The 13,654-nt window shown below is 44.3% G+C and overlaps 2 protein-coding genes across 2 annotated transcripts in view; one reads left to right on the top strand and one right to left on the bottom strand.

Annotated features, from left to right (window-relative positions):
- Positions 1-9,493, bottom strand: part of gabra6a (gamma-aminobutyric acid type A receptor subunit alpha6a) — a 20,317-nt gene extending 10,824 nt beyond the window's left edge. The window contains exons 1-7 of the mRNA XM_071412133.1: positions 9,456-9,493; positions 9,172-9,278; positions 8,892-8,959; positions 7,892-8,112; positions 7,295-7,377; positions 6,723-6,866; positions 3,826-3,978 (exon numbers count right to left, since the gene is read on the bottom strand). Coding sequence (XP_071268234.1) covers positions 3,826-3,978; positions 6,723-6,866; positions 7,295-7,377; positions 7,892-8,112; positions 8,892-8,959; positions 9,172-9,278; positions 9,456-9,493 — 814 coding nt within the window. The remainder of the gene's footprint in view (positions 1-3,825; positions 3,979-6,722; positions 6,867-7,294; positions 7,378-7,891; positions 8,113-8,891; positions 8,960-9,171; positions 9,279-9,455) is intronic.
- Positions 9,494-9,862: 369 nt separating this feature from the next.
- Positions 9,863-13,643, top strand: nudcd2 (NudC domain containing 2). The gene is made up of 4 exons (XM_071411783.1): positions 9,863-10,336; positions 12,325-12,373; positions 12,543-12,694; positions 12,905-13,643. Exons 1-4 carry the CDS (start codon positions 10,148-10,150, stop codon positions 12,986-12,988), a joined length of 474 nt encoding a protein of 157 aa, XP_071267884.1. The 5' UTR covers positions 9,863-10,147; the 3' UTR covers positions 12,989-13,643.
- The last annotated feature ends 11 nt before the right edge of the window (positions 13,644-13,654 follow it).

The following is a 13,654-nucleotide window of genomic DNA, read 5'->3' as shown; positions in this document are numbered from 1 at the left end:
TCTAATTCATTTTTTTAACGTAGCAAACGTTGACGTGATGTCACATTTTTTTGGGGGGGGGGGGGGGGGGGGGTATTTTATTTTCTCCCCGGTCCCTAAATGTCTTTGCTCCAGGAAAGATGACAGAGAAAACTTTACCGATGTCAACTAGATTGAAACATTCATTCTATCGATCTATGACATTATTCTGTTTTGCGCATTGGTTTATTTAGTCTTCTAGGTTGTCACGAACGCTTGAATGATTGTCGGACCAAGGCGCAGCGTATGTAGAGTTCCACATATTTATTAAAGAATAAAGTGAAACTTTAGCAAAGACAAAACAAATAAAGAATAAACGAAACGTGACTAACAATGCAGTGCTAACAGGCAACTAAACATAAACAATATCCCATAACCCACAGGTGGAAAAAATGCTCCTTAAGTATGATCCCCAATTAGAGACAACGATAGCCAGCTGCCTCTAATTGGGGATCATACAAATCACCAACATAGAAAATAAACCTAGAACCCCACATAGAAAATATAAACTAGAACAACCCCCCAGTCACGCCCTGACCTACTCTACCATAGAAAATAAAAGCTTTCTATGGTCAGGACGTGACATAGATGTAACGATTGTCGTCGGGAGAAGGAGAGGAGGACCAAAGTTCAGCGTGGTACGTATCCATAATACTTTTAAATAAGATGAAACACAAACAAAAACAACAAAACGACCAACGAACAGTTGTGACAGGTGCAACAAACACTAACCAGAAAATAACCACCCACAAACGCAAGTGGGAAAACAGGCTACCTAAGTCTGGCTCTCAATCAGAGACAACGATAGACAGCTGCCTCTGATTGAGAACCATACCAGACATGCAACATAGAATGCCCACCCACATCACACCCTGACCAAACAAAACATAGAAACATACAAAGCAATCTATGGTCAGGGCTTGACAGTACCCTCCCCCCCAAAGGTGCGGACTCTGGCCGCAAAACCTGAACCTATAGGGGAGGGTCTGGGTGGGCATCTGTCCGCGGTGGCGGCTCTGGCACGGGACGTGGATCCCACTCCACCATAGTCTTAGCCCACTTAGGTGGTGCCATTGGAGCGGCGACCCTTGCCGCCGACCCTGGACTGGGGACCCTATCAGCGGGCCCCGAATAGACGGAAGACTCCGGCAGCGCCGGACAGGCGGGAGATTCCGGCTGCGCCGGAGTGAAGGGCGACTCCGGCCGCCCTGGAGTGAAGGGCGACTCCTGACTGGCGGGCGGCTCTGGCAGCTCAGGACAGACGGGCGGCTCTGGCAGCTCAGGACAGACGGGCGGCTCTGGCAGCTCAGGACAGCCGGGTGGCTCTGGCAGCTCAGGACAGACGGGCGGCTCTGGCAGCTCAGGACAGACGGGAGGCTCTGGCAGCTCAGGACAGACGAGTGGCTCTGGCAGCTCCTGACTGGAGGGAAACTCCGGCTGCTCCGGACTAGAGGGCGTCGCAGGAGGCTTCCGGACTAGAGGGCGTTGTTGGAGGCTCCGGACTAGAGGGCGTCGCTGGAGGCTTCGTGCCATGGATCCTCACCGGAGGCTTCGTGCCATGGATCCTCACAGGAGGCTTCGTGCCATGGATCATCACTGGAGGCTTCGTGCCATGGATCATCACTTGAGGCTTCGTGCCATGGATCATCACTGGAGGCTTCGTGCCATGGATCATCACTGGAGGCCTTGTGCCATGGATTATCACTGGAGGCTTCTTGCCATAGATCATCACTGGAGGCTTCGTGCCATGGATCATCACTGAAGGCTTCGTGCCATGGATCATCACTGGAGGCTTCGTGCCATGGATCATCACTTGAGGCTTCGTGCCATGGATCATCACTGGAGGCTTCGTGCCATGGATCATCACTGGAGGCCTTGTGCCATGGATTATCACTGGAGGCTTCTTGCCATAGATCATCACTGGAGGCTTTGTGCCATGGATCATCACTGGAGGATTCGTGCCATGGATCATCACTGGAGGCTTCGTGCCATGGATCATCACTGGAGGCCTTGTGCCATGGATTATCACTGGAGGCTTCTTGCCATAGATCATCACTGGAGGCTTCGTGCCATGGATTATCACTGGAGGCTTCTTGCCATGGATTATCACTGGAGGCTTCGTGCCATGGATCATCACTGGAGGCTTCGTGCCATAGATCACCACTGGAGGCTTCGTGCCATGGATTATCACTGGATTGGAGAGACACACAGAAGACCTGGCTCTGGGAAAAGGCACAGGACTCACCAGGCTGGGGAGACATGCAGGAGGGTTAGTGCTTAGCACAGACTCAGAACTCACCAGGCTGGGGAGACATGCAGCAGGCCTTGTCCTTGGCCGAGGCACCGGATGCACTGGACCGTGGAGGCGCACTGGCGGTCTCGAGCGCAGAGCTAGCACCACTCGTCCTGGCTGGATCCCCCCTGTAGCCGGGCAAGTGCGGGGAGTTGGAACAGGCCCCACTGGGCTATGCTGTCGAACTGGAGACACCGTGCGTAGGGCTGGTGCAGTATACCCCGGGCCGAGGAGACGCACTGGAGACCAGATGCGCTGAGCCGGCATCATCCCTCCTGGCTCGATGCCCACTCTAGCCCGGCCGATTCGAGGAGCTGTGATGTAGCGCACTGGGCAATGCGTGCGCACCTGGGACACCTTGCGCTTCTCCGCATAACACGGGGCCTGCCCAGTCACTCTCTCACCACGGTAAGCACGGGGAGTTGGCTCAGGTCTCCTACCTGAGTCCGCCAATCTACCCGTGTGCCCCCCCCCCCCCCCAAAAAAAAAGATTCTGGGGCTGCCTCTCGTGCCCGTTACCTCGCGCCAATTCCTCGTAGTGGGGCCGCTCTGCTCTAGCTGCCTCCAGCTCCTTTTTCGGATGGCGATACTCCCCCGGCTGTGCCCAGGGTCCTTTGCCGTCCAAAATTTCCTCCCGAGTCCAGGAGTCCAGAACTCTCTGCTCCTGGTTACCACGCTGCTTGGTCTTTGGTTGGTGGGTGATTCTGTAACGATTCTCGTTGGTGGAAGGAGAGGAGGACCAAGGTGCGGCGTGGTACGTGTTCATTTTAATAAACAAATTAAACTGAACACTGAATTGACAAAAAATAATAAAGAGCGAAAACGAAACAGTTCTGCAAGCAATACGCACAAACAGAAAACAATCACCCACAACACACAATGGAAAACAGGCTACCTAAGTATAGCTCCCAATCAGAGACAACGATAGACAGCTGCCTCTGATTGGGAACCACATCAGGCCAAACACAGAAATAGACAACCTAGACATACAACATAGAATGCCCACCCACATCACACCCTGACCAAACAAAACCAGGGTGTGATCATACCAACCACAGGGACAGAGGGTTGAAATCATACCAACCACAGGGACAGAGAGTTGTAATCATACCAACCACAGGGACAGAGGGTTGTAATCATACCAACCACAGGGACAGAGAGTTGTAATCATACCAACCACAGGGACAGAGGGTTGTCATCATACCAACCACAGGGACAGAGGTTTGTAATCATACCAACCACAGGGACAGAGGGTTGTAATCATACCAACCACAGGTACAGAGGGTTGTAATCCTACCAACCACAGGGACAGAGGGTTGTAATCATACCAACCACAGGGACAGAGAGTTGTAATCATACCAACCACAGGGACAGAGGGTTGTCATCATACCAACCACAGGGACAGAGAGTTGTAATCATACCAACCACAGGGACAGAGGGTTGTCATCATACCAACCACAAGGACAGAGGTTTGTAATCATACCAACCACAGGGACAGAGGGTTGTAATCATACCAGCCACAGTGCGTGCAGGGACAGACTCTTTGTTGATCCAGAAGGCTACTTGTGACAGCACCACCACCATAATCAGAGGGATGTACGTCTGAATCAGGTAGTAGCCTAGCTTCCTCTGTAGTAGAAAATGGACTACCATGACAGAGTAGAAACCTGGAAGATAAACAGAATAAGTATCAGTAGAGAGCAGCGGTGAGACAGACCACAACAATGATATGGGAAAGGAGAAGATGTGGAGGGAGAAGAGAGAGAGGATGAGGAGAGGAATGTCCTTGGGTGTCCTTGGACCTGGAAAGGCTGTAGAGATATAACCAATTAGAGACATATAGTGAAGATATCTGACTGCCCCCCTACCCTGAGACAGATCAGAGAAGAATAACCTCTATCCTGAGACAGAGCAGATCAGAAAATAACAGCCCCCTACTTGTCTCTGATCTGCTCTGTCTCAGGGTAGGAGGTTACAGAATAACAGAGAAGAGGTGGGGTGCAGAGGGAGAGAAGAGGGGAGAGAGGGGAGGTAAAGAGAGAGGGGGAGAGAGGAAGGGAGTGTAGTGTAGTGTGGTGTAATAGTGTGATGTAGTAGTGTAGTAGTGTAGTGTAGTAGTGTAGTAGTGTAGTGTAGTAGTGTAGTGTAGTAGTGTAGTAGTGTAGTGTAGTAGTGTAGTGTTGTAGTAGTGTAGCAGTAGTGTAGTGTAATAGTGTAGTGTAGTAGTGTAGTGTTGTAGTAGTGTAGTGTAGTAGTGTAGTGTAGTGTTGTAGTAGTGTAGTGTAGTGTAGTGTAGTGTAGTGTAATCGTGTAGTGTAGTGTAATGTAGTGTAGTAGTGTAGTAGTGTAGCAATGTAATGTAGTAGTGTAGTAGAGTAGTGTAGTAGTGTAGTAGAGTAGTGTAGTAGTGTAGTGTAATAGTGTAGTATTGTAGTAGTGTAGCAGTAGTGTAGTGTAATAGTGTAGTGTAGTAGTGTAGTGTTGTAGTAGTGTAGTGTAGTAGTGTAGTGTCGTAGTGTAGTAGTGTAGTGTAGTAGTGTAGTGTAGTATTGTAGTAGTGTAGTAGTGTAGTAGTGTAGTAGTGTAGTGTAGTAGTGTAGTGTAGTAGTGTAGTGTAGTAGTGTAGTGTTGTGTGTAGTAGTGTAATGTAGTATTGTAGTAGTGTAGTAGTGTAGTGTAATGTTGTGTGTAGTAGTGTAGTAGTGTAGTGTAGTGTAGTGTAGTAGTGTAATGTAGTGGTGTAGCAGTAGTGTAGTAGTGTAGTAGTGTAGTGTAGTAGTGTAGTGTAGTAGAGTAGTAGTGTAGTAGTGTAGTGTAGTGTAGTGTAGTGTAGTGTAGTAGTGTAATGTAGTGGTGTAGCAGTAGTGTAGTAGTGTAGTAGTGTAGTGTAGTAGTGTAGTGTAGTAGTGTAGTGTAGTGTAGTGTAGTAGTGTAATGTAGTAGTGTAGTAGTGTAGTGTAGTAGTGTAATGTGGTATTGTAGTGTAGTGTAGTGTAGTGTAGTAGTGTAGTAGTGTAGTGTAGTAGTGTAGTGTAGTAGTGTAGTAGTGTAGTAGTGTAGTGTAGTAGTGTAGTGTAGTAGTGTAATGTGGTATTGTAGTGTAGTGTAGTGTAGTGTAGTAGTGTAGTAGTGTAGTAGTGTAGTGTAGTAGTGTAGTAGTGTAGTAGTGTTGTGTAGTAGTGTAGTGTAGTAGTGTAATGTAGTATTGTAGTAGTGTAGTGTAGTAGTGTAGTGTAGTAGTGTAGTAGTGTAGTGTAGTGTTGTGTGTAGTAGTGTAGTGTAGTAGTGTAATGTAGTAGTGTAGTAGTGTAGTGTAGTAGTGTAGTGTAGTAGTGTAATGTAGTATTGTAGTAGTGTAGTGTAGTAGTGTAGTAGTGTAGTGTAGTGGTGTGTGTAGTAGTGTAGTGTAGTAGTGTAATGTAGTAGTGTAGTAGTGTAGTGTAGTAGTGTAGTGTAGTAGTGTAGTAGTGTAGTGTAGTAGTGTAGTAGTGTAGTAGTGTAGTAGTGTAGTGTAGTGTAGTAGTGTAGTGTAGTAGTGTAGTGTAGTAGTGTAGTGTAGTAGTGTAGTGTAGTAGTGTAGTGTTGTGTGTAGTAGTGTAGTGTAGTAGTGTAATGTAGTAGTGTAGTGCAGTAGTGTAGTAGTGTAGTGTAGTAGTGTAATGTAGTAGTGTAGTAATGTAGTGTAGTAGTGTACTGTAGTAGTGTAGTAGTGTAGTGTCATGGTGTGTGTAGTAGTGTAGTGTAGTAGTGTAATAGTGTAGTAGTGTAGTAGTGTAGTAGTGTAGTAGTGTAGTGTAGTAGTGTAGTGTAGTAGTGTAATGTAGTAGTGTAGTGCAGTAGTGTAGTAGTGTAGTGTAGTAGTGTAATAGTGTAGTAGTGTAGTAGTGTAGTAGTGTAATGTAGTTGTGTAGTGTAGTAGTGTAGTGTAGTAGTGTAATAGTGTAGTAGTGTAGTAGTGTAGTGTAGTATGTTGTAGTGTAGTAGTGTAGTAGTGTAGTGGTGTAATGTAGTAGTGTAGTAGTGTAGTAGTGTAATGTAGTAGTGTAGTGTAGTAGTGTAGTAGTGTAGTAGTGTAGTAGTGTATTAGTGTAATGTAGTAGTGTAATAGTGTAATGTAGTAGTGTAGTGTTGTAGTAGTGTAGTGTAGTAGTGTAGTAGTGTAGTAGTGTAGTGTAGTAGTGTAGTAGTGTAGTAGTGTAGTAGTGTAATGTAGTAGTGTAGTAGTGTAATGTAGTAGTGTAGTAGTGTAGCAGTAGTGTAGTGTAGTAGTGTAGTGTAGTAGTACTGTAGTGGTGTGTGTAGCAGTGTAATGTAGTAGTGTAGTAGTGTAATAGTGTAGTATAGCAATGTACAAATAGTCTCTCTCTCTACCTCTTTCTCTCTCTCCCTCTTTCCTACAGTGGGTCCTGACCTGTGTTGGACTTGAATGTCTCCGTGGATAACCTCTGTCCCACCAGGTCATACTGCAGCAGACTGATAGACTCCTGAGGACAGTCTACAGAAGCTTCCAGACCCTTCCTCCAGGTAAAGGTGATCTCACTGCTCGTGTATGCATCTGATGTATTCAGAAACAAGTTCATTCAGTTGTCGTAACATTCGTATATATAATGTTGACAGAAACTACAGGACATCGTAGGCGTCTGAAATAGTCCCTGTTCCTTAAATAGTGCACTACAAAGGGGGTATAGAGCAAACTGTTTTGAGGAAGCTGGAGCACAAGGATGTGAGTTTACCTGTTTCAGTGCCATAAGCAAACTTTTTTTTATGATGAATCACTTCAAAATTACTTTTAGGGTTGTCAAACGATAAAAAAAATGCAATGTCATCGATGTAGTCGCAGGATTTGCTGTAATTAATCGCGATTAATCGTGAATTTGCTCAAAATTTTTGCTTTTCCAATACCAAAAACATTCCATGAATACGACAGCCCTAATTCCTTTAGAAAAAGAACCAGAGAAAGGAGATCCTAGACTGACTACTCACAGCTGCCGAACTTGAGAGGACAGGCATGTCCGTCCATAGGGAAGTCCATGAGACTCATGGGACACTCTGCACTGATGGTTAGTCTGAGATACACATAGAATATATTACACTTCTGATTTCATCATCTGTGTAAAAACTGTGTATACAGTACAACACAACTGGTTTCCTCTGTGCAAAGCAGCACTGCAACTGAATTTTATTTTTCATTGTCTTAATTGACAGTCTTAATTGACAGTCTTAATTGACAGTCTTAATTGGCTACAAAAAAGGGATTTATTTAAAACACTTCTTCCTGTAGGTACCTCATGGTGAAGGGGTTCTACAGGAGGGTCCAGGGAGGAGGGACTACCTCATGGTGAAGAGGTTCTACAGGAGGGTCCAGGGAGGAGGGGCTACCTCATGGTGAAGGGGTTCTACAGGAGGGTCCAGGGAGGAGGGGCTACCTCATGGTGAAGAGGTTCTACAGGAGAGTCCAGGGAGGAGGGACTACCTCATGGTGAAGGGGTTCTACAGGAGGGTCCAGGGAGGAGGGACTACCTCATGGTGAAGGGGTTCTACAGGAGAGTCCAGGGAGGAGGGGCTCGGGGCTCAGGTTACCTCATGGTATAGAGGACGGTCCCGTTTTGCATGATGCGAAACAGCTTGTTGGGAGTGGTCATATTGTGTGCGATGGACTTCCTGGAGTTCCTGAAGAACGTGTCGGGTGTCCAGATCTTATCCACCATCTTGTTGTTGAGACGCAGGATCTCCACGGCGCCGTCGTACTTCAGCCTCTCGTCCACCCAGGTCTGACGGAAGAACATGTCTATGGTGTACTCCTGAGGAGGAGATAGAAGGCCGGGCATTAGATGACTGATCACCAGACAGGTTCTGGATCTAGAATGTATATTCTACAGTCCTGAAGAAGGCCAGAGGAATGTGCAGTATGATATGCAGGTCCTGCTCCAAACCACAGACATAATACATGTGTTTATAACTAACAATCTACAGTTAAATCCATTCAAACAAGCCAGTCCAGAGAGATGATGAGATGATTATGACAATAACTACCTATAGATATTCATTCATCAATGCATTTGAGTATTCAGTTTGCTTGACATATTGATTTAGAGTCTAAAATAAACATTCTGCCAGGCCAGGACCCTCCCCTGGTTAGTGTATTGAAACAGACTAATCAAGCAGACAAATCTACAGTATAAAGCAGTCTGCCCATAAGGCAGCTAGCTGTGCAGTGGAAGATTTTATTTTTGTTATTTTTATTTAACCTTTATTTAACTAGGCAAGTCAGTTAAGAACAGATTCTTATTTACAGTGATGGCCTCCCCTGGCCAAACCCGGACAACGCTGGGGCAATTGTGCGCCGCCCTATGGTACTCCCAATCACAACCGGTTGTGATACAGCCTGGAATCGAACCAGGGTCTGTAGTGACTCCACTAGCACTGAGATGCAGTACCTTAGACCGCTGCGCCACACGAGAAGCTCAGTTGTCATCCATATGTAATAACTGTATGTAAACATAACATATAGACACAGTTGCTAATGTACATACATTATGTGACAGAGAGCCTGTGTGGAAATATGCTGAGTCTCTCTTACCATTTCCACATCTGATACTGGTCCAAAGCTGGTGACAAAGATATCTGTTTTCACCTCTGTAATCATATCTGAAAAGGATAAAGTGATTTTAATTGTTGCCCATAAAAATATGGAAAAGCTGTAAATAGACTATAATCAATTATTTTAGAGAATCTAATCAGTTAAAAATACTGTACAATGTAATAGCCCAACTATGCTATTTCCTACTTATTCAATGAAAAGTTCTGTAGATGTAAGATATAGGAAAATAAATCAGAATAGAGGTCTAGGACAGTCCCACCTCCGGATCCTGGCCGCAACCGGTTGTCATATCCATCTAGTAGACGGTCCAGAATACGGGTGATGTTTTCACCTGCGTAGCTTTCTTGTCCATAGACACGGCCAACACTGAAATCAATACAATCATAATTGATGGAAGTTTATACTGCCCTGTGTAAGCCTATAAACTTAGTAGGTTGAACCTATTAGGATTGGTATGTTTATTATCATACATCATTTCTATACATTCAATAAACTATAGAGGCCTACCCAATGATACAATTAGAAAAAGGTTATTTTACTCACCAGGTCAAAGTGACCAAAATCAGAATCATGATACCCATCCTTGCCAGCAGGTTATGCAAAACCTTCCCTGTGAAACTCTGAGTTGAAATTAAATAGTCAGCCTTTCTCTGTCCTCCGCTAGTCTAAACTGAATGTATTTTAAACACAAGGATTTGTGAAGTAATCGAATTAGGAGATTAGCACAGAAAATCCAACCCATGTTTAGACTGGGACACTTGTTAGGAAAATAGAGTGATGACAGAAAAGATGGGGAAATGTAAACATTTGAACTGTTATTGTATACGATACTCTTCCAGTTGTTAAAATGTATAATCTCGGAAGGAATTTCAAGGCTATTTGTGTTATTTTTAGATCAAGATTCTTGACCCCTTTAGCATTGCGCGTCTAAACAGCAGGTGGCGCTGTCTGTTCTATTTGGCGGTTGAGCCACCGGAAACTCAACTAGCGAGGAAGTAACTCCAGGATGTTTCTGGAAGAACTAACTGACGGGCGTAAACACTGTCCCATACAACTTTGGTAATATTGTCTAGCCAGCTTATGCATATAAGTATATGTTTTGGGATGGTTACATATCGTTATGTCGGTACAAGTTAGGACCTGAACATCGTTTGAGAGAATAAACAACATTTAGCTAGCTAGCCGGTTAGCTAACTATCAGATCAGGAGGCGTGAGAGGGTCGCTAGCCAGCAGCATGTCGGTCCACTTCGAGGAGAGAAGTGGTGTTATCCCATGTAATACACCATGGGGAAACTGGTCCCAAACCATGGAGGAGATATTTATTGAAGTGAATGTACCACATGGGACTTCTGGCAAAGAAGTCAAATGTAATCTGGGATCCAAACAGATAGAACTACACGTCAAAGGACAACAAGTCTTCAAGGTAACGTTAGACATCACAACAAACACATTTCAAAGTAAGGTAGTGAACGTTAATAAGGGTTAGCTACATAAACAAAATCAGACCATTCTGGAATGAAAATAGATGGACCCCCCTTTAGCAAAAATATATTTAACCTAAACCCTCCCTGGACGTTTGGAGAGAAAAAAACCAAGTGACCCTCCTTTACCCCAAATACTAATCAAAACAAAGTGGATAGCAGAGAACACGTCTACCGTTTAACCTCACTTCTTGGACAGACCAAAACCTTAGATATGCAGTTTTAGAAAGTGTTCTAAGTCCTAAGCATTACATGGCAACGCGGGAATTTGGATGGCACACAGGCCTGCGGGCCAGAAGGTTACGGATTCGCAGACCACGATGGACAAGAGTAGGGGTGAAAATATCTCCGTTATAGTAAAAGCATTGCATGATTCTATCATCATGTTTGCAGGTCCGAGGAAAAATACATGTTTTTAAAAATGTCATGCAATTGTCATTTTAGAATAATATTTTTTAATACCACACAAATGACTGAAATGACAGGCTAAAAATGGGCAAAGATAGTCCTAATGTCTTATCATATTCTCCAATGCCAAATCACTGTGTCTGGTTTGCAATGAATCTGTCCCTGTTTGCAAATAATTACATCTGAGATGTCATTGGGAATCTGAGCATGGTACTTAAAAAAGTTAGGTATACCTTTCCTACCCAGACATAGGCCTACTCAGACAAATCTATGGATATAGCAGCCTAATTTCATCTGTCAAACAGGTAGGCCTACCTCTTAATTCTTAAATAGAAAGAAATAGGCTCCAACACAAAGCCCTCTTATTAATGAAGTCTAATTAAAATGAAGACGTTGAAATTAATTATGCTTATTTGAGTTTAACTTTTAACACCGTGAGCTGTCGAGTTGGAATGAATTGTGTCGTGGCTGCCAACGTCAGTAACGCTGATCAATACATCAGGGGGTAAGAGACATAGTTTTTAATCAAATCAATTCTAGTAGTAGCAAGCTGTTGAAGTTGATCTCCCTCCTCTTCATGCCCTCCATCTCAAACTGAACAGTCCACAAGCAAGATTCTTCTAAGAAGAAACCTTTTCCCTGACCAGCCATTGGTTAAGCAGCACACAAAAAAGTTTTTGATCAGCAAGAGCTGAGCAGGCGGGGGTTCATGGTTGGAGTATCCATTGCCGTGTGTAATGCAGCCTAGTTTATTTAACACCATCCCAGCAGCGATCTTAGAAATATAACTTTGGTCTGTGCTTCTCTGAGCATGCACTTCGTAGCCAATAGCGGCTATGGATCATTTGATTGAGACCACCTAAATAGCCTATAGGCACACTTGATATTGCACGCCCAGCGGAAAATCGGAGATGAGGGGCGGCATCGGGCACACATCAATTTATAGCCTAATAAGCATTTCATAAATTACAAATGACATGACCCTCCCCTGAACTAGATTAAAAGACTAACCCCTCTCCTTGACTGAAATTTAAAAGCATGACCCTCCAGGTAACCAAATGTGTACATGCCGAGGCCATCCTTCCAAAACTCATCTAGTTTTACCTGCATAGGTGACTCCCAGATAATTACCATTACATGTATTTTCCCAAGTACACATTATTTAAAGTAACATGCATATAAAGATGTAGCTATAACATAGTTATCTACAGTCCAGAATGGTTTCTTGGTGAACGTGCTTCGTTCTCTGATTCAGGTTAACCTAACGTAGCAGGTGTTAAAAGGCACCTGAGCAGAGTTCCCACATCTGTTTTTCCAGGGGAAATGGAAGTTAGGTTGAAAATACTGTATCCCTGAAAAACAGTTTTCTGGCAAACCCGTACATGCTAGATTCAGGTGAATTTTGGTAGTCATGTGACTGTAAACTGCAAGCTTATTGGTCCATTTTTAATTCCGTTTGTTTGCTTTGATTGGCTGCAGGTAGGATTGTATTTGCTTATAGTCATGTCTCTTGTACTTCCAGGGTAAATTATTTGGCATCACTGTTGCTGATGAAGGAACGTGGACATTAGGTGGGTTTCTACTAATTCAATCAACACAATGGTTGAATGTAAACCTTGCATAATAAATCCGTCTTTCACAAGATATACTAATTTCTCATCCAGTGGATAAGTCATTAGCAGATATTGGTTGAAAATAAAGCCTAAGTGATCACTCTCCCCCTCCACACGTCTTTTCCAGAGGATAAGTGTCTGATCCGTATCGTGCTGATGAAGACGAACAGGGAGGCAGGTAACTGCTGGTCCTCTCTGCTAGAGGGAGAGTACTGTGCTGATGCCTGGCTCCAGGACCAGATGCAGAGGAAACTAACTCTGGAGAGGTTCCAGAGGGAGGTGAGTCATGGTGATACCACTAGTCATTTCCATAGAGGTGATCAGTGATACTATATGAGACAGTCCCACACAGAGCCTTAACACAGACTAAACTTCAATAGCCAAAAACATGGATAGATGAAGGCATATTAACATGCAGGCTTTCTTCTGTACTGCTTTCACCTCCACATTAAATGAATGTTGCCGTGTCACTTCCCACTCTGTCAACAGAACCCTGGCTTTGACTTCAGTGGAGCAGAGATCTCTGGGAACTTTGCAGGTGGTGGGCCAGACTTCTCCAGCTTGCAGAAGTGACAGTTAAACAGCAAAAGGGACCCACCCACTGTACAGTATGCCCGACTGTCATATGGACACTTGAGGCTTGCCAAGGCCTACAGGTGAAGAGATTGTGCTGCATTCATAACCAAGTGGGAAGGTGGTATTTACCACATACGACTGGGGATAATCCGTTTGAAGGCCCCTCCAACTGGTAATTACCTGTGGGAAACTTATTTAATATCGGCTATCATCCCTGAGCGCCGACTTCTCCCACATGCTGACCTGTCACCTACAAATGAAATTTCAGCAGTTAAATGTTTTTGAACACTAATTTGTTTACAAGCACGATAGTTGATGCAGCTTGGTGTTTCGTAAATGTTCAAAGCATATTAATGCATCGAACTGATATTTTCTACTTCACAACTGGTAATTACCACCTTCCCGCTAGGTTATGAACTCAGGATGAGCAAGTTGCCTTTGGGCAAAGAATAGACAATGATTAGAATATTCTATCATTTGAAACTATAAGCCATACCTGTACAAACCCACACCCTGCCTTTTCTTTCAACCCTTGTATGCATTTAGGATGTTTTTGTTTTTTTAATTCTTTCAGACTGCATTGCCATAATTCAGTTAACTAGCTGTCGGTATGGAAATCTGCTGTGGATTTATAATAAATTGTTGAAAAGTTGTCTTCGTGGA

This window comes from Salvelinus alpinus, chromosome 7 (genome assembly GCF_045679555.1).
Source record: "Salvelinus alpinus chromosome 7, SLU_Salpinus.1, whole genome shotgun sequence".
Lineage (NCBI taxonomy): Eukaryota > Metazoa > Chordata > Actinopteri > Salmoniformes > Salmonidae > Salvelinus > Salvelinus alpinus.
Note: the sequence above shows the minus strand (reverse complement) of the source record. Positions and strands in the feature narration are given on the sequence as shown.